General features: G+C 53.0%; 7 protein-coding genes across 7 annotated transcripts; 5 read left to right on the top strand and 2 right to left on the bottom strand.

Annotated features, from left to right (window-relative positions):
* Positions 1–1,856: 1,856 nt before the first annotated feature.
* Positions 1,857–5,020, top strand: BDV59DRAFT_107231 (uncharacterized protein). Its single transcript, XM_073686549.1, has one exon. It carries the CDS (start codon positions 1,964–1,966, stop codon positions 4,844–4,846), a length of 2,883 nt encoding a protein of 960 aa, XP_073551237.1. The 5' UTR covers positions 1,857–1,963; the 3' UTR covers positions 4,847–5,020.
* Position 5,021: 1 nt separating this feature from the next.
* On the bottom strand, positions 5,022–6,745 carry BDV59DRAFT_107230 (bifunctional chorismate synthase/riboflavin reductase [NAD(P)H] ARO2). The gene is made up of 3 exons (XM_073686548.1): positions 6,547–6,745; positions 6,120–6,481; positions 5,022–6,042 (listed from the first exon to the last, which is right to left on the bottom strand). The coding sequence occupies exons 1-3, from the start codon at positions 6,579–6,581 to the stop codon at positions 5,201–5,203; spliced, it is 1,239 nt and encodes a 412-aa protein (XP_073551236.1). The 5' UTR covers positions 6,582–6,745; the 3' UTR covers positions 5,022–5,200.
* Positions 6,746–6,836: 91 nt separating this feature from the next.
* On the bottom strand, positions 6,837–7,273 carry BDV59DRAFT_170736 (uncharacterized protein). Its single transcript, XM_073688459.1, has one exon. It carries the CDS (start codon positions 7,105–7,107, stop codon positions 6,919–6,921), a length of 189 nt encoding a protein of 62 aa, XP_073551235.1. The 5' UTR covers positions 7,108–7,273; the 3' UTR covers positions 6,837–6,918.
* A 214-nt stretch (positions 7,274–7,487) lies between these two features.
* Positions 7,488–8,044, top strand: BDV59DRAFT_170735 (uncharacterized protein). Its single transcript, XM_073688458.1, has 3 exons — positions 7,488–7,722; positions 7,798–7,838; positions 7,923–8,044. Exons 1-3 carry the CDS (start codon positions 7,525–7,527, stop codon positions 7,945–7,947), a joined length of 264 nt encoding a protein of 87 aa, XP_073551234.1. The 5' UTR covers positions 7,488–7,524; the 3' UTR covers positions 7,948–8,044.
* Positions 8,045–11,129: 3,085 nt separating this feature from the next.
* BDV59DRAFT_198846 (zinc-binding alcohol dehydrogenase family protein) lies at positions 11,130–12,401 on the top strand (the record flags this gene model as incomplete). The annotated part of the gene is made up of 3 exons (XM_073693235.1): positions 11,130–11,406; positions 11,466–12,086; positions 12,139–12,401. The coding sequence occupies 3 exons, from the start codon at positions 11,130–11,132 to the stop codon at positions 12,399–12,401; spliced, it is 1,161 nt and encodes a 386-aa protein (XP_073551233.1).
* A 341-nt stretch (positions 12,402–12,742) lies between these two features.
* On the top strand, positions 12,743–14,276 carry BDV59DRAFT_107194 (putative lipoate--protein ligase). Its single transcript, XM_073686547.1, has 3 exons — positions 12,743–13,742; positions 13,793–13,900; positions 13,956–14,276. Exons 1-3 carry the CDS (start codon positions 12,774–12,776, stop codon positions 14,193–14,195), a joined length of 1,317 nt encoding a protein of 438 aa, XP_073551232.1. The 5' UTR covers positions 12,743–12,773; the 3' UTR covers positions 14,196–14,276.
* Positions 14,277–14,826: 550 nt separating this feature from the next.
* BDV59DRAFT_198844 (bacterial alpha-L-rhamnosidase-domain-containing protein) lies at positions 14,827–17,551 on the top strand (the record flags this gene model as incomplete). Its single annotated transcript, XM_073693234.1, has 3 exons — positions 14,827–15,904; positions 15,953–16,399; positions 16,455–17,551. The coding sequence occupies 3 exons, from the start codon at positions 14,827–14,829 to the stop codon at positions 17,549–17,551; spliced, it is 2,622 nt and encodes an 873-aa protein (XP_073551231.1).
* Positions 17,552–18,366: the final 815 nt, after the last annotated feature.

Below are 18,366 nucleotides of genomic sequence, written 5' to 3'. Positions count from 1 at the left end.
TTTGTACGGACGATGGGGCTTCCAGCAAAACATTACATGAGGAGGCGACAGGGGACAGCGTCGGGATACCGTCCCAATACGCTATGTAATTAATCGCCAAATCGAGGATCTTGCAGCCTCGCTAGCCCCGAGGAGGACGCGGTCATTGGCTTCTGGTTTATGAACCAAGCTTTCTGGAGTGGCCGTGCGGGTGGGGAGTTCGAATCATTGACCGTTCTCCTGAAATTTTGGATCGTTCTTCCAGTGACAGGTCGGAGTCGGTGCCATGTCAGAAGAGTATTCGATCTGCTTCAGGATCGCAGACGCTAGGACGCCTCCCACGTTGGGCGGTGGGAGATGGGATAGCCACCAGTCACAGCATGACCCCTTCTCCTTCCTGCCCGAGTGCCTCTCCTCGCTCGCGCCCATGATTCAGACCTCATCCAGTCCCCGACGAACCGACCGTCCTTCTCCCGCGGACTCCCTTGTCATTCTCTCCTGTCATCTCCAAGCCGACCCCTGCCCGGCGCTCCAATCAGAGGCCAGAAGGATACGAGTTCCGCTCGCACCCTGTCGCTTGGAGGTTCGAATCCTGGCGTTCTGAGAGGCGGACGCACACAGCTCTCGATACCAGCCCCCAATATGAATGTCCGCTGGGGTCCAAGCGCCAACTGGGGGAGTCCCTGGGGATCCGGGAGGCGAAAGCGAAGTTGCAGCACCAACAGTGCCCATGATGGGATTGTCCGTCCGAGAAAGTTCTGACGAGCCAGTCGCCTCCTGCATCTGCTTGATGCAGTGGGATTCAGGACCGTCGACGGCTGTGATACGCTGCTGCTCCCGGCGGCAAACCGCTTGTTCCCGAACGCTTCCGGAATCCCTTGCACGGAGGTCATCTAGCCTCCTGTGCCGTACTACTTTATGTAGACCGCGACGGTGCCATCCAGCTCGTCGCGGCACCCCCTAAACGAGCCCTCCCTGTCGCGAGCGATCAGAAGACCAGACGATATGACAGGATATCCCGGACCTGATACCCGGATGGACGAGGACATCAGCCCGACCGTGGTGTAACCCAACTGACTATAGTAGTCATCTTATACTCGAACTACGGCATCTGGTCGGATTGGGAGATCCGCGATGTCAGCCCAATGTTGCCACGAGCTAGTTTGGCGTTTATAGTGGTGATGATATTTGATGATGCCGGTCAGCGAAACCGGAGAAGCATGTGAATGGACAATACTTGAGATGATCGTACGGTGTCCCGCGTAGAGTGTACTGCGTATAGAGTACGGTGATCTCTGACTTCTACTAACGTGATGATCTGTCTCAGAGGCTCCACTCGCCACGATAAACTTATCGCGAAGAATGTGCCAACTCTATACAGCATCCAAACTAGAATTTCAGATCCATCCGGCGGACAATTCTCCATTACTGACAGATTGATTATTTATTTCTTCTTGTGAATGTATTATTCTTCTTGCGTTATGGTCCACTGTGATCCATGGTTATGCACCCTCAGTTGCCAGCGCAACCACCCGTGTTTACGCCAGCATCGCCTCCATCTCCTGCCTCGGCGAATCACCATGGCAAGCTGCGCCGACTCGACTCTGTGCGGGACGATATGGAAATCAATTCCATCGTCGATTGTCCTACTCCCGAGATCTAGATTCGCTGCCGATCGGTGGTGGTTGGGGATGCTGCCTGGCTGTTTACATCCATGCCCCTCTATTTCGCCCGTCTGTTTCTGACTCCCTTCAACGCTGTCGACTTGCATCTTCGAGATCCATGGTCGCTTTGAGTCACCCAGCTGCACATTTACCCACGACAGTGTTTATGTTCCTCGAGACCGTTGTCTCCATGTTGCCAGCGCTCTCCACCGGACGCTACTTCCCTGCATCGTGGTGAACGAGCTAAACTCGACGATCGATCTAGATGCATCACAATCCCCATCGCCCTACGCTGCATTCGACCTCTCTCAGAACCCCAGATGCGAATACGCATTTCACTCATGGACGACCGTCGACACCGGAAGCACAGCCTGTCCGGCGCCGTCGGCGTCCAGGCCTCGATGCTCCTCCTCCTGCTGTTTCTCGTCGGCCCCGTCCTCGCCTCGGTTCCATACACCCCATCTCACCTACTATATCCTCCTGAGAACGATAGTCCAACCGCCTACCTACTGCGGCCCAGCGATTCGCGCTCCGGCGCGATTGAGTTCCTGTCCGTGAACGTCTCCGGAAACGTTGACCCCAAAGACCCGGAGTATACGCTCTTGCTGGGCGAGGCGCCATTCTCCTCCAACCATCAGACCTCCGCCTTCGCCCCGGTCATTGATTCGCATGGTATCGTTAAAGTCTACGCGGGGGACTGTCACAGCGCCGGCGGCCAGCTATGGCAGTTTACGCCGGACACGGCCAGCTCCACCGGCAACGGAACGTGGGAGAAGTTTGACATCACCGAGGCCTCCAACGACGCCCTTCATGGCCCAAATTTCCTCTCGGCAGGGTTCGCATACGCCCCGTCCAACACGACAGAGAGTTCGGTGTTCGTCTTCGGCGGCATGTGCCCAGACAAGAGCCCCGGAGGATCACCCTGGACGGCTGCAGCCAATTACTCTCAATCCATGATCCTCCTGGAGCCCCCTGGGGCCACTGACGACCGATCGTACCAGACATCGACCACGGGGAATCGCGCCCCGCCTATCCCTGAAGCTGGCTTCGCGGTTGTCCCACTGGAGGCGACGTATGCGCGAACTTCCAGTGGGGACCTCCTGCAACAGCAGGATTTCTTGCTGGTTGGGGGCCACACGCGGACCGCGTTCCTCAACATGTCCCAGCTGGCGGTGTTTTCTGTTCCGCAGAACAGTTGGAGCATCGTCTCTGTGAGTGCCGCTCGAGCGATCGAGAGCACTGAGCTCGCCGTGCGAGATACGGCTCGGGTCGAGCCCAGGTCGGGACACACCGCGGTCCTATCGCCGGATGGAAACAGCGTTGTTGTGTTTGGGGGCTGGGTGGGAAATACCTCCGTTCCGGCTGAGCCTCAACTGGCGATTCTGGAGCTCGGGGCGGATTATGCGGGCTATGGCGAGTGGACTTGGCATGTCCCGTCCATGGAGGATTCTGGGATCGCGGACGGCACTGGAATCTATGGACATGGCGCGACAATGCTCCCCGGTGGCGTGATGATGGTCTCTGGAGGGTACCGGATATCACCGCAGAGTTCCAAACGTGCCACCGTTGGCACGCAGTCCAACTCGCAGGTGTACCTGTATAACGTCACGTCTGGGCGCTGGGCATCATCTTATACCAATCCCGCGGCTGTCTCCAACCAAGGGACGGCTGAATCTGCCGATTCCACAACAGCCTCCGGCTCCTCTACCGCGAGAAAAGCAGGGCTCGGCGCTGGTATCGGACTGGGTGTGCCGGCCGTTGCTGGAGGCGCGTTCTTTATCTGGTACTACTGCCGGAGACGCCGAGTACGCCGGGCACGAAACAAGCAGATCCGACAAATGGCCCTTAGTGCGGAGCGAGACCATTTCTGGGGCCAGGACGAACCTTTCATGGCCAGTAGTATCCGCCGGCCTCAAGTGACCGAAGCTGGCACAAACAGCGATTACCCGTGGCAGAACAACAACCGCGGATACAGATCCTTGCCGCCTAATTGGAGACAGGCCGGCGATTCCATGGCTGAAAGAACACGTCTGTTGATAGATGCTCCAAGTCCGACCAAAGGAAGTCGTTCAGGCATCAATCCAAGAGTGTATCGCCCCCCCGGCTCATTCCATGAATACAAACGGAGTGACGCAACGGGCGACATCCACCCTATCGACGAACGCGACGAGGACGAGGACCAATATGCAGGAGCGGAGGTGCAAGACCTGAACGATCCCTTCCGTGACTCTGCGGCGTTTTCCCCTCGGGGGGTCTATACCGGAGGTGATCGGTATCCCACTGCACCAGGCATCGCAGCCGTATTCGCTACCGGCCTCGGGATAACCGCAGACAGGCATTCCTCCACGGATAAAGAAAACCGCACGTCTTCTAATCTGTCGGACTCGTCGAATTCATCCCAATCAGCCCGCCAATCCCGTGGCGCGCTAGGCCAGCCCTCGAGCCTGCCCAGCAGCGGCCGTGAATCCCCGGAGAAAGCCGGCTCTGCCTCTACCCATAGCAAGGAGCCGCGAAGCAGGCCGGACAGTGTCACGCTGCTCCAGGAGAAACGATACTCGTCGGATTCGTACTCGACCGCGCAGACCACCCTCTCCCAGCGACAAGCTGAGGCGGACCATCTCCTCCACGACGGGCCCGAACCATCGTCTCCGACCCCGCTGGAGGTCTTTTCCAGACCCCTCACACTACCCCGACCAAGGGCCTCCGAGTGGATGGGAAGCGTCCGCCGCGTGCTCTCCGTCACTCGACGACGGCCCCCGGTTGACGCTGGCGCCGTGTCCTCGGGCATTGACCGTCGCAGTACCGTCCTTGGATCCCCCAAGGGGTCTGCGTCCGGGTCAGACCAGAGCTCCAAGTTCCTGCCTCGTCGGTCCGTCAGTGCCTCCGCTGAGCTCTTCCGCCGCAAGCAGGGTGCGAGGGACTGGGGCGCTGCCGGACATCGCAGCTCGCGGGATACCGGCTCGTGGGAATCACCACTCTCTGCCTCCACACGGGACGATTTCACACTGGACGGGCTTCTGCCGTCAGACGAGGACGAGCATGACTGGGATGTTGAGGGGGCGGCGGAAGGCCGGCGGGTGCAGGTCACTTTCACGGTGCCGAGGGAGAAGTTGCGCGTCGTCAATGCTACGGCTGGGGATATGGATGGGCTGTCGGAGAAGTCTGTCAGTCGGAGTAACAGTGATGCGCGACATGACGAATGATGTGTTCTTTCTTGGGGGTTCTGTTTTTATTAGCGTCTTCAGGCGGTCTGCTTTTTGAGTATGATGCTCCGTTCGTTTCTTGGTGTAGGCAGAAGATGATATCCCTATCTGTTCAAATACGCAGTTCTCGGTTTGTGTTAGTATCTTGAATGAAATGACTTTGACGTATCTTTAAAGTATGAAGAAAGACGATGCATGGGTAATTCTCAATGACATTGATATAATGCTATGACAGGAACCACTTTTGGAACACGAGGACATGAAACTCATCAAGCGCATAACTCTAGCAAATCATAAAGTCTACCGAAAATCCGAAAAAAGAGTATCTAAATCCGAAAAGAAGACAAAAGGCCGTTACGCACTCCCGTTCGTGGCGGGACGCGTGGGGAGGGTTTTGGGCAACGGCGGGAGGAGGTTCTTGGCGCTCTCACGGGCATACTGGGCCATGAGGGCGTCCATGATGGTGAGGGCGGACATGGTCTCGACGATGGGGACGGCGCGGGGCACGACGCAAGGGTCGTGGCGGCCCTTGGCCTCGAGGACGCCCTCCTCGAAGCTGTACGAGGAGGTGGTCTGGGCCTGGCCGATGGTGGCGGGAGGCTTGAAGGCGACGCGGAAGTAGATGCTGGCGCCGTTGGAGATGCCGCCCTGGATGCCGCCCGAGTTGTTGGTCTTGGTGGTGAGACGCTGGGTGGTGGAGGAGCCGGCGGCGCCGTTGCGGACCTCGACCTCGGAGGCGACGAAGGGGTCGTTGTGGATGGAGCCCGGCACCTCGCAGCCGCCGAAGCCGGAGCCGATCTCGAAGCCCTTGGTGGCGGGGATGCTCAGCATGGCGTGGGCGAGCTTGGCCTCCAGCTTGTCGAAGCAGGGCTCGCCCAGGCCGACGGGCACATTGCGGATCACGCAGGTGACGGTACCGCCGATGCTGTCGTGGTTATCGCGGAACTGCTCGATCACCTTGGTCATGCGCGCAGCGGCATCGGTCTCCGGACAGCGGATGGGGTTGAAGGAATCGACGGTGGGGCGGTCGATCTTCTCGATGAGGTTGAGGAAGGCCGGGTTGGTCGAGGCCGTGGGGTGTTCGGGCGTCGGGGGGAAGAGGTGCTCATTACCGACGGAGGAGACGAAGGCGACAATTTCGACGCCGTGCGCGAGACGCAGGTACTTTTCCGCGATGGCTCCGGCGGCCACACGGCCTGGTGCAGGAGATTAGCGGTGTGTTGCCCGGGTGGTTTTCTCTCTGCTGGTGGAGAGGAGGGAGGAGGGTTCTCACCGATGGTCTCCCGGGCACTGCTGCGGCCACCACCGCTGCTGGCCTTGACTCCGTATTTCTCAAGATAGGTGTAGTCGGCATGGCTGGGACGGGGGTAGAGGTCCATCGTGCTACCGCCGTAGTCCTTGGGCCGCTGGTCCTCGTTGCGGACCATCATGCCAATCGGAGTACCCAGGGTCACGCCGAATTCCGTACCGGACTGGATCTCCACGCGATCTTTCTCATTGCGAGGGGTGGTCAGGGCGCTCTGACCGGGGCGACGACGGGTCATCTGCGGTTGGATATCTTCCTCGGTGAGTTCCATGCCGGGGGGGACGCCATCGACGATGCAGCCGACAGAGCGGCAGTGGGATTCACCGTAACTGCGAGAGAGGACTTGTTAGTCCAGGATCGCTCTTTAGGGAGCAGGTAGACGGCGTAAACATACGTGGTGACCCGGAAATAATCGCCCCACGTCGACATGGTGGGATGAGTCAATTGAAGGGGATGTTTTGTTTGGAAGGGTGAATTCCGACAGGAGAGAAACGGTCAAGGGGAAGAAGACTCGTACAACACACCACAGTGAATCGACCAAGCAAGGGGGTTCGAGGAGGGGGGAAGACGAGGCAGAAGAGAAGACGCAGATGGAACAAGAGAAGAAGATGCCGTGGTGGATCATCAGGAGGAATTGCCGCGTAGCGAGCCTGAGGCCGTCAAGCCCGAACTCTTCCCCGTTCAGGTTTAGCGCCCGGAGATCGGACGGGTGGCTCCCGATCGCCCGTCTGATTGGCCCGAGGGGGACTACAGTCAGTTTCTCTTATCACGTTGGTGCCCCGACTACGGCTTCATTTTCTTCGGTGAGGATCCTGGAGGAAGAAACCCAGATCCAAGCAGAAGCAATGTCCAAATTGTATCTGACAGAAGGATAAATCCTCATATCGCCGCCAAACTCTACCGACCAAAGCTGAAGACATACCATGACTCGCATCCGATCCCGATCGTCCCACATGGTTCACCTGACTAGCTTATCCAGTTCGCTGAGTTTTCTTAGACCAACCTACTTGTGTGTTCTCCATTCGGCAGATAGGGGAAATCCGAGTTAATGACCCGCCGCGTGTCATATACGGCATCGCGGCCGCTGATCATGTCCCAGTCAACCAAGCTTTAAGTAAGACAAATTGTGCAGAGAGCAATTTTCTATTCGTACCGGATGTTGAATCCTGAATACAAACATACCGCAGAACAGATTCAAATAAGTACAAAGATATTGCAAGCTATAACCCCTGGAGTGTGACCGCCTCGGCCTGGATCTTCCCTATAGAACTGCCCATGATCCCCCGCCCACATAAGCATCCGCCCAGGGCGATGATTGAGCCATCTAGCACGGCTCACAGTATCGGATGCCACCGTGGCGGTCAGTGCAACAATGATCATCGCAGCAGCGAATGGCTGCACCGTCACAATACTGGCCGTTGCCCTGGCATCGCTTCTCAATCTTGAAAATGTCACGAGGATTGAGACCATTCACTGTGGCTGGAGCATCGGCGGGCTCAGGGACGGCAGCCACAAGAGCACAAGATGTCAGGAGGAAAGTAACAACCGTGGAGAACTGCCTATAGAAAGAGTAAGCATATACATGCAGAAGATTTTGGCAACAGATCCATCTTTCAGAGGCATACATTGTGCTGACGATAGTGAGGTAAATGATGGTATCAGAAAGTGGAAGTTTCGTTTTCAATGGTAAGTCGAGTTCTGGTCCAAAGTCTGGTGCCAGAGAAGGGTATTTATATGTTCATTTATCGATACTACCTGGAAATACCTTAGGGTAGGAAGTTGGCATCCAACGTAAGGCCGCCCAGATGTCGGCCTTGGAATGTCGTCTGTGTACAAGCAGAATCCGCCCAGGAACCGAGATAGGAAAATCATGAGCGGAAAAGACAGAGACGGGGGGTAGATCACCAACCAGTAGGGAGGACCAAGACGCTATTGGACATCGAGGTAACCGGTCAAATCCCAAGGTACTATATCTCATATTTCACAGACAAGGCAGTGCACCTTGCACCACTTGGCATGCAGTGGTATTACGTCCAGCTTTGCCTGACTCAGCCTTCATTTTTTTTTTTGGTGGAATATGTGCATGAGTCTCCTAGTAGGATTAGCCTGAAGCGTGGGTTGAGGGTTGTTCAGCCAGTTTTCAAGTTCGATTATCGATAGCCATCAAACTCGATCTCTCCACTTGGACTAGAAAGGCTAACTATCGCATAACCACCTTTCGCCCCAAAACTGCTTGGCATCACGGCCACCAGATGTTCCTAGCAACTCAATGCCATCTCCGAAGCATGGCTCTTTACTTAATGACTTGCCAGTACAATAAAACCACCGGAATTGTTGATTCCGTTGTTTGCTGTTCAGAGAAGGTCTGGTATAATATACTATTCTGAAAAATTGAAAGTCGATATAAGGTGGACATCAGATTTATTGTTGACCGATGTGATCTTACATAGAACGAATCACATATACAGAGCGCTAATGTCTCCAGGGTTGACCTTCAAACCCCAACAAAGTCTCTAACACGGCTTGCAGGAACGGACAAGATCACTGATATCGCCACAACAATATCCAGAGCAGCAGCGAATAGCAGCACCATCACAATATTCTCCTCTATCCTGGCACTCCTTCTCATGCTTAAGAGATCGTGACATATCAGCAGTCGGCGAGGCTGCGATGACAACAGAACTAGAGGCAAAAAGCAAGGTAATAAGAGTAGACCAATGCCTATCAGGAAAGTGAGTGGTCTAGTCAGGATTTGTAATTTCAAGTCTTACATGGTGTTGATAATAATTACTGATAGAATGGAGATCAGCGTTATTGTCTCTGAGGTTTGTTTGCAGTGATAAGTTAAGGTCGAATTCAGTGAGCATATGTAGGTCTTTATGTGTGAATACAGGCTTTAGGCATCCCAATCCCTCGCTCTCTGATCTACATATTGTCCAACATAAATCGAGTAAACTTGTGTATGCGTCCGTCGATAGTTTCAGTGGTCTATACAATTCAATTACTTAAGCAAAAGTTAATCACTTGGACGCCTTAATAACTATTGGTATTGGCGGGCCATGGCAAAGCCTAACAAGCCTCGGCTCACATTGGAGGCCCCAAAGGGACCAGCCAGGCAACACCAGGAAGGGTGCTCTGGAGACCAGTCGCTGATGCAGACTCAAGATGCTTCAGTGGGAGGGCGCATGGTCCAACCGAATTAGGTTATAATGAGACTGTCGATCTCGTGGCGATGGGGCGCGGGGGAGCCTTGCAGATGATCGCCGTCTCACCTTAGGATATATGGCGATCAGTACCAAGAAATATCCATCACCATAGCTTTGTCTGCCGAGCCAAACCTGCGAGCTGCAGAGGTTTGAGACACGTCATGGCATGCTCAACCGTGTCCAATGGTTATTTGATGTTTGCTAGGCGATGGTTGTTCTATTGTGGGAGTCGACTTGTTCTGGCGGGAGTTAAGAATTTCTCAGATCTGCCCTCGTGCAGCTGGTGCACCAGCCCTTGGTAAATTCCTCAATTCAATCGCACTGAAAGGCCAAAGAGTAAAATTTGCCTGGTGCTTTTGAATATTTATATGCCTCCTCCGACACTGGACGTACTTGAACTGACTTGTTATTGCCACAAATAAACCTCAGACTATAATTTCCAGCCAGCCAGCAATCTCTACCAATCTTTCTATACTAATCATCTTTCACCAGCGTGATGTGAGTTTCGAAACTATTAACGCTTACTATTTCATGCATTGATTTGGGTATTTACCAAGTTATCTTTGTAGGCAGCTCCTTATATTTATCACTTGCCTCTTTACTTCCATTCTGGTTGTTGCCGTCCCTCATCCAACAAATACTTCTGGCTTATTTCATATTGAGAAGCGATGCTCTGGAAAGGGAATAGCCTGTGACGGTGATCTCATTCGGTGCTGTTCTGGACTATGCTGTAATAAGGACATCCCTGCTGCCCCAATGTGTGAGCCATGCTAGGAGGTTACCATGATCATGGAACAGAGAATTGTTGCGTCAGACAGCCCATGCGGGTGTTCTGGTCTGTTACGGAGGATCCAGTTTGAACTTGTCGTATTACAGTCCATTTATACTTCTTTCAAGCTGTATTCCCGATTAGGATTCAACATCCTTCATAAATGCATCACATATTGTTCGCTAGTTTGAACCAGCATCCGTTAGAAAATCTCCAAGAAAGTATATTGTGGTATGAGCACTCTGGGCAAAGAAACTCTCCCATTAGTCTGCTTTGGACTCTTTTACTAAGCAGCCACCAATCTGGGGTGCAGCCACCGTAAAGCGCCATTGCTCCATCCGCAACACAGCCCCCAAGCCCGTTAGACCCTTTCCCCGTAATTGTTTTCCAGGTCAGAGTTAGATTAAAGGCTTGCTGCACCACTGGCCGCCACATATCTATCGTGGACTTGGACATGCAGTAAGCCTCATCCTATCTGGCTACTTCAGGGTCATTCCGAGAACACGAAGGGTCAGGCGTCAGCGGACGAGCCAACGTCACAAAACGTATACGTCTGGTAGGACTGCACATGAATCCGTTTTCGTCCACTTTGGAGATCAGAGTCTGATATTGACCAGAGAGGACATGCATTGAGGATGGGAAGAGACCTCAGAATACCTATCAACTGGGGCTTTGTTCACAGGATACTTTTGCACTTGGTTATACAGGCCGGGCCCCCATTGAAAATGCCCTACTAGCTGTTTTGGTTCAGGAATACGAACGCCTCATGCCTCTCAACCAATGACACTTCGGCCTTTATGATAGAACCCCTGCTAAGTGTTATGCATATGGCAGACGGGTCTCGAGGGGCTTACCAATGCGCTGTCATGCCATGGGAGGAGTTTAAATACTGGACGGAATCTCACTGTTCTGTAACCGTTAACCAAAAGCAAAACATTTACAATTCCTAAGCGTCTGTTTAACCATTAGTTCCTATCCCAAACCCCAGAACAAGTTAGAAACATGAAGGCCCTCGTCCTTACTCCGTCCACAGCTACTGCTGCTGTTCGCGATATTTCGTGTCCAATCCCTGGACCGGGTGAAGTGCTCGTTCGTGTTCAAGCGGTGGCTGTAAATCTAGTTGACCAAATTTACTTTTCTGAACCAATCGCAGCCCAGCAGGAGCGAGTCTTGGGGGTCGATTTTGCGGGTGTGGTCGTTGGAAGAAACCAAGACTTGGTGAACTGCACTGACCGGCGGGTTAAGGATGGTGCTCGTGTGGCTGGCTTTGTTCAAGGAGGTTTGTCCACCTTCTACAAAATAAGGCACTTTAGCCGGCTAATAGAACGGACATTAAAGCCAACTCGGTAAATGACCGGCCTGGTGCTTTTGCTGAGTACGTTGCAGCTCCCTATGATCTGCTCTGGACCCTCCCAGCGACCCTGTCTTTTGAAGAGGCATCCACAGTTAGTATGTGTGGACTCACTGCAGCACAAGCTGTATTTGCTCGGCTCAAGCTACCCAGCCCCTTCTCTCCTGGATTCGTGCCGCAGGACGATATTGTGAACTTCCTAATCTACGGGTCTTCATCATCTCTCGGGTTATTTGCTGCCCAGCTCGTCCACCTAGCTGCTCAAGCCTCAGGCAAGAAATTTCGACTCATCGGTACTGCCAGCCCCGCAAAACATGAGCTTCTTCGTACGGCGCCATATAGCTATGATATTCTGATCGACTACCATGAGTCAGACTGGCCGCAGAAAGTGAAAGTCGCCACGAATGGGGCCGGTGTACACTTCGCTCTGGACACAATATCTGAACGTGATACTGTCGAGAAGGTCCACAGTGTTCTCGGGTCTCAAGGGAAATATCACGTCTTCCGTAGTCACATTGGTGGGCAGTATGACACGTCGGCCCTCAAGATACAGCCTATCTACGGCACGGTATGGGAAGGCCTTGGACATGAGATTGACTATGGTGACGGTGAGAGCATTCAATCTCGGGAAAGATGCACAGCTTCTGACATTCGCCATAGGTTTTGTTTTCCAAGCGCCTCCTGAAGCCCGGCAATTTGCGACGAAGTTTTTCGAATTCCTTGGGTCAGGGGTTGACAGCGGTAAGACGGTGCTCCAGCCTAATCCAGTGCGCAGAATGCCCGGTGGCTTAGAGCGGATAGTGCCTGATGCGTTTACACTGCTATCAGGTCTAGTCAGTGAGCGGAATGTGACTGATCCTAGTAGTGCAGAGGGGCATATGCAACCCATCAGCGGCGAGAAGCTTGTCTACTCAATCGCCTGATGTAGGTCAGGCTAAGGGGGAGTGGGACAGACTTATTTAGTTGGATAATTGACAATCACATCGCGTTAGCAGTACGTAGTAAGGGAGAGTATACTAGGTACACGTGACCTTATAGTATAGAGACGACCAAGGTTTAATATCCCCCACCATCCCACCGTATAGATCAGAGGTATCAATAGACGTCCTTGCATGTATTTTAGATAGTTCTTTGTAATTTCCTGCGTAAATATTTCCCATATAACCATAATGTTCATGATGTTTACCGGTATCTTGCTCGAGGACGATCCTTACTAAGTGCGGCTTTCCGCGACTTTAAACTTCTCCGCCGCATCTCCGACTCTCTTCAACCTCATCCACCACTTTCTTCCCTCAATGCTCTCTCTCCCGCGAGGCTCTCGCCTCTTCACTTCCTTCCTTTCGTCTAGTCGTCAATTGACATTCCTCCGATCCTACTCCTCCTGTCCCTCCGATCTCCTCCCTCATCTCGCTAGCCGCCCGTCCGCCAAACACCAAATCTACCAATCCCTCTCCACCGACCCTTATGTCAACCTGTCTATTGAACACTTTCTCCTGGAAAACGCTCCCACGGACTCCAGCATTCTCTTCCTGTATATAAATCGCCCCTGCGTCGTCATTGGCCGGAACCAGAACCCATGGCTCGAAACCAATCTCCAGGCGCTCTACAATGACCGGGTGACGCATGGTACCAGACCGAGCGACAGTGACGTCCTGTTTGTTCGTCGGAGGTCTGGCGGTGGTGCTGTATTTCATGATGAAGGGAATCTCAACTACAGTGTTATCTCACCGCGAACAACGTTCACCCGAAACAAGCACGCGGAAATGGTGGTGCAAGCACTGCATCGCGTTGGTGCAACCAACACCAGCGTCAATGATCGCCACGATATCGTCTTGACAGTAGATCCTGGCCAGCCGCGCAAAATCTCGGGATCTGCGTTCAAACTTACTAGACACCGCGCCCTGCACCATGGGACCTGTCTGCTGGATTCGCCCAATATCAATGGGCTGGGCTTCTTTCTGAGGTCTTCTGCACGGGACTATATTAAAGCCAAAGGTGTAGAGAGCGTACGGTCTCCCGTTGCTAATGTGTCATCTGTCTTTGGTGACGCCTCTGCGCTCTTCTCCATGCAGAGGGTAATCGACAGTGTGATGGAAGAGTTCTCCCGTCTGTACCAGATCAGCCCGGATGCTGTGCGTAGCGCCCAACGGGCCCATGTCGGAGAACCCGAGCTATATACGGGTGAAAATTGGGTTGCGGGTGCCGTTGGAGAATCTCTTGCATACGGAGAACCGGAGATCAAGAAGGGACTGGATGAATTGACGGTGAGTCTCCTTCGCCATGCGGTTGAATCATGCTGACGATAACGGTGTAGTCCCTGGATTGGAAGTACACACAAACGCCGCAGTTCACCTTCTCCACGCATCCGATTGAGGATGACCCAAGAGAGCGGCCGCCGTTGCCGTCCTCTCTACCTCCTTCAGTGAGATTCTACTATGTGCTCTGTTTTAGTACTGGCTGACTAGTGAGCTTGACAGACCCGGGTATTCCTCCGTTGCAAGCACGGTGCCATCACTGAGAGTCACATCTCGACCTCCGACGTCTCCGCTGAGGCGTCTTCACAGGCCAATCGTGTACACGAGGCGCTGATTGGCCGAAATCTCCATGAGATCCAGCATTGGCAGTGGTACAATATTCTGCTCGACCGGTTGGGTACGGATAGCAGCGTTTTACTGGAGCTATCCAAGTTCATTGGGAGCAGACTGGGATGTTCATAATCTTGGAAAGAGTTGAATCCTCCACGTTGTAAATAGAAATATGTACTATACTAGATACCCGGTGACATATCTGCGGATATCCCATAATTACACCTCGAACATCCATCCATCGGACGCTAACGGACAGACCTGACGCCTTTCTGAACTCGCCGAAAGCAATGCATGCAAGCTCTTCGGGGTGTTGAATCTCCGAATGTTCAATCAGCTTCACGCAGCAGGGGTCCCGAATTAACCCCGCAAGGACGATCAGGGCCTTCGCGGCGAGGGCCGAAGATACCCCGACGGACAGTCTGCCTGCTCGAAACAAATTGCATGATCTACAAGCCTGCGTCGACTCAGATCAGTCCGCAGTTCTAGGCAGATGTCATCGCGCCATGGCACAGAGTCCATTTCTGGAAATTTAGCCTTTCTCGGGCTAATATTCTACCATGCCTATGCATTCTGCAGGGTTGTCGTATCGGCTTTGAAACCAATGGGGCATATTTCGATTCTAGTCTGTTGGGATGCGGGGAAACATGCCCCTGGCATCTGCGGAGAGATGGGACAGCTTAATTCCCAGTCGACATGACGGTGTTATTTATAAGTGAGGCCCGGAGACAGACACCGGCACTATCGCTGCACGCCATCAATCATGGCTTTATCAATATCCCAAGTGTCTTTTGAGCATCATCGAACTGCCCTTGGCATTGGGGAGTCACAGCCCCGGATTTCATGGAGATTCCAGGGCAACGTCTCGGATTGGGAGCAGAGTGCGTATGAACTGGAAATCAAACGCGCCGGTCAAAGTGCAGATGTGTTCCACCTTGATTCACCCGACTCAGTGCTGGTGCCCTGGCCGAGTTCTCCACTAGCGTCTGGCGAAGAGGCAACGGTGCGTGTACGGTCCTTGGGATCCAACGGCAACCCCGACACCCCGTGGTCGGACTCTGTCGCCGTCGAGCCGGGTCTTCTCACGCCGGAAGATTGGCAAGAAGCCATCGTGATCGCCTCTGATCGGCCAACGGAGGTTAACGCAACACACCGTCCTATCCTGTTCCGCAAAGATTTCTCCGTGGATGAGTCGTACGTCTCTGCTCGACTGTACATTACGGCATTGGGCCTCTATGAAGCCCGCATCAACGGACGACGTGTCGGAGATCATGTCATGGCTCCCGGGTGGCAGTCATATCAATACCGGCATGAATACAACACGTACGACGTTACGGATCTGCTGAAGCAGGGGCCCAATGCAATCGGCGTCACTGTGGGCGAAGGTTGGTACTCCGGCCGTCTCGGATCGAATGGCGGGTATCGTAATATCTGGGGCGATACCCTTGGGCTTCTCTCCCTAATCGTCGTTACAAAGTCAGACGGAAGTAAGCTATATATCCCTAGTGACAATACTTGGAAGTCCAGCACTGGGCCGATCATCTCCTCTGAGATATACGATGGAGAGCGATATGACTCCAGATTGGAGCAGAAAGGCTGGTCACAAGCGGGCTTCAACAGTACCGGATGGCTGGGCACTCACGAGCTGTCATTTTCAAAGGAGATATTAGCTGCTCCTGATGCTCCCCCCGTGCGACGTGTTGCCGAACATAAACTCGTGAAAGTCTTCTCCAGTGCCTCCGGAAAGACAGTCCTCGACTTTGGCCAGAACCTCGTGGGATGGCTGCATATTCGGCTAAAAGGCCCCAAGGGCCAGACCGTCCGGTTTGTTCATACTGAAGGTAGGTTGAAGAGCTCCCTGACAGGCATTTCCTAGCTGACCCAGAAAGTCATGGAAAATGGAGAAGTGGCTACTAGACCCTTGCGAGACGCCAAAGCAACCGACCATTTTACTCTATCGGGTAACGGCGTGCAAGAATGGGAGCCTTCTTTTACCTTCCATGGGTTCCGCTACGTGCAAGTGGATGGCTGGCCAACAGATAGCACGCCTCTCGACGAAAATTCTGTAACAGCCATGGTGGTGCATTCAGATATGGAGCAAACAGGTTACTTTGAATGTTCGAATCCGCTCATTAACAAACTCCATCAGAATATTCTCTGGAGTATGAGAGGCAACTTCCTGAGCATTCCCACCGATTGCCCTCAGCGGGATGAACGACTGGGATGGACAGGAGACATCCATGCGTTTTCACGGACGGCTAATTTTATCTACGATACCGCTGGGTTCTTGAGGGGATGGCTGAAAGATGCTCGTTCTGAGCAATTAAATCACTCATGTCTGTGTTCTATTCCATCCAGGAGTTTCACAGGGTACTTGACTAACTTTCATAGACTCCCCGCCTTATGTGATTCCCAACATGCACGGAGACGACGAGACCCCGACGTCCATCTGGGGAGACAGCATAGTGGCAGTTCCTTGGCAGCTTTACGAAAACTTTGGTGATCAAGTCATGCTCGAAGAGCAGTACGGGGGCGCCAAAGACTGGGTTGACAAGGGCATTATACGAAACGAAGTTGGCCTGTGGGATCGTTCGACGTTTCAATTCGCCGACTGGCTCGACCCCAAGGCTCCCCCGGATGACCCAGGTGATGCAACTACGGATAAATACCTCGTTTCGGATGCGTATCTCCTCCATAGTACAGACATGTTAGCCAACATCTCTTCCTCCCTGTCTAAAGAAGAGGAAGCAGCGAACTACACAGAGTGGCACACGAGGCTCACGAAGGAATTCCAGAAGGCATGGATCACATCGAATGGGACTATGGCCAATGAAACTCAGACAGGCCTGGCGCTGCCGCTATACTTCGATCTGTTCCCCAGCGCTGAACAAGCGCAGTCTGCCGCCAGGAGGCTGGCTGAGATCATCAAAAAGAACGACTACAAGGTGGGGACTGGGTTTGCGGGAACCCACCTCCTAGGCCATACATTGTCAAAGTATGGCGAGTCTGATGCATTCTATAGGATGCTGCGACAGACAGAAGTCCCTTCATGGCTTTATCAGGTCGTGATGAACGGAACTACGACATGGGAGCGCTGGGATAGCATGCTTCCCAACGGGAGCGTCAACCCGGGCGAGATGACCTCGTTCAATCATTATGCTGTCGGCTCAGTTGGGAGCTGGATTCATGCAGTTATCGGTGGACTGTCCCCTGCTGAACCTGGCTGGAAGAAAATCAATATCGAAGTGGTTCCTGGCGGTGGCCTCCAGCATGCGTCTACCAAGTTATTGACCCCGTATGGTATTGCTTCGACAAAGTGGTGGCTGGACAATCGGAACCAGTCGTGCGGTGGGCTTGATTTCCATCTTGTGGCTGAAGTTCCGCCCAATACGCGTGCAACTGTCGTGCTCCCTGGGAACCAAGGCAAGAAGCTGGATGTGGGCTCCGGCACTCACGAGTACGATGTCCCGTGTGTGAAGGTGGATTGAATGCTTTGAGAGCAATATCCTTGTTGTGTAGGGCCTTGGTTCAAAATAGGCTTTGGATTAGTTGATTATTGACGAGATGAACTGGATCACTGATAAGGCATGGAACTGCTAGCTCTTATTGAGTTGGGGCAGTCCAGCATCTGTCGGATTGATCCGTCTCTTTGCATACCATCTATTTCTGGCCCTTCATTACAGCATTTTCACGAAGGTGCCATTCTTTTTCATCTAAATTAATTTTCTTCCTGGATAAATAACGACCGCTTATACGGAGTAGAGATCCTGACATCTAGATCTAATTTGTTAATTGTGTCTGCTTGTTATTATAGTATGATCCGGATTGTTTCCCATACCTCCCCTGGGTAATGATATCAATCTAGTGTCTATCTGGCAAGTAAGAACGGAAAAACTGTTAGGAGGCTGGGTAGATGCCTGTAGATTATAGTCCCCCTTTTTATAGCGTCATGTGTGGCATTTATCAGTAGCTGTCCATATGATTATCTTCTTAGAATTGGGCGATAGTTTGCCTGTGACGTCCTGGGATTTAAAGTAAGGACCTATCTACTCATGCTAGTCGTCAATCCTGGAATTTCCGGTGATCGATCTACAAATGAGACCTTCTCGAGGCTCTCTCGCAGAAGTGACATGTCGCCATCCCAAACAAAGAGAAACCCCAAAATCTATGTCATCCTAGAATATGAGGACCTGTGGGATTGACTCAGAAAATAACCACTTTTGAGGCCAGAAACGGCTGCCTTTCCACCCCAACTGCCCCTTGACCGTCTACTGCCCTTTTGTAATACCACTTCTGCCCCCAG

Source organism: Aspergillus ambiguus, assembly GCF_047715705.1.
Source record: "Aspergillus ambiguus strain CBS 117.58 unplaced genomic scaffold BDV59scaffold_4, whole genome shotgun sequence".
In the NCBI taxonomy this organism is placed as follows: domain Eukaryota; kingdom Fungi; phylum Ascomycota; class Eurotiomycetes; order Eurotiales; family Aspergillaceae; genus Aspergillus; species Aspergillus ambiguus.
Note: the sequence above shows the minus strand (reverse complement) of the source record. Positions and strands in the feature narration are given on the sequence as shown.

Bases quoted from the DNA above. Each gene is read 5' to 3' on its own strand.
- BDV59DRAFT_107231 (XM_073686549.1), top strand. From the start codon at position 1,964: ATGCGAATACGCATTTCACTCATGGACGACCGTCGACACCGGAAGCAC.
- BDV59DRAFT_107230 (XM_073686548.1), bottom strand. From the start codon at position 6,581: ATGTCGACGTGGGGCGATTATTTCCGGGTCACCAC. The intron at 6,482-6,546 runs GTATGTTTACGC...CCTCTCTCGCAG, and splicing joins GATTATTTCCGGGTCACCAC to TTACGGTGAATCCCACTGCC. The intron at 6,043-6,119 runs GTGAGAACCCTC...CTCCTGCACCAG, and splicing joins CAGTGCCCGGGAGACCATCG to GCCGTGTGGCCGCCGGAGCC.
- BDV59DRAFT_170736 (XM_073688459.1), bottom strand. From the start codon at position 7,107: ATGTGGGACGATCGGGATCGGATGCGAGTCATGGTATGTCTTCAGCTT.
- BDV59DRAFT_170735 (XM_073688458.1), top strand. From the start codon at position 7,525: ATGATCATCGCAGCAGCGAATGGCTGCACCGTCACAATACTGGCCGTT. The intron at 7,723-7,797 runs GTAAGCATATAC...GACGATAGTGAG, and splicing joins GAGAACTGCCTATAGAAAGA to GTAAATGATGGTATCAGAAA. The intron at 7,839-7,922 runs GTAAGTCGAGTT...GAAATACCTTAG, and splicing joins TGGAAGTTTCGTTTTCAATG to GGTAGGAAGTTGGCATCCAA.
- BDV59DRAFT_107194 (XM_073686547.1), top strand. From the start codon at position 12,774: ATGCTCTCTCTCCCGCGAGGCTCTCGCCTCTTCACTTCCTTCCTTTCG. The intron at 13,743-13,792 runs GTGAGTCTCCTT...ATAACGGTGTAG, and splicing joins AGGGACTGGATGAATTGACG to TCCCTGGATTGGAAGTACAC. The intron at 13,901-13,955 runs GTGAGATTCTAC...TGAGCTTGACAG, and splicing joins CGTCCTCTCTACCTCCTTCA to ACCCGGGTATTCCTCCGTTG.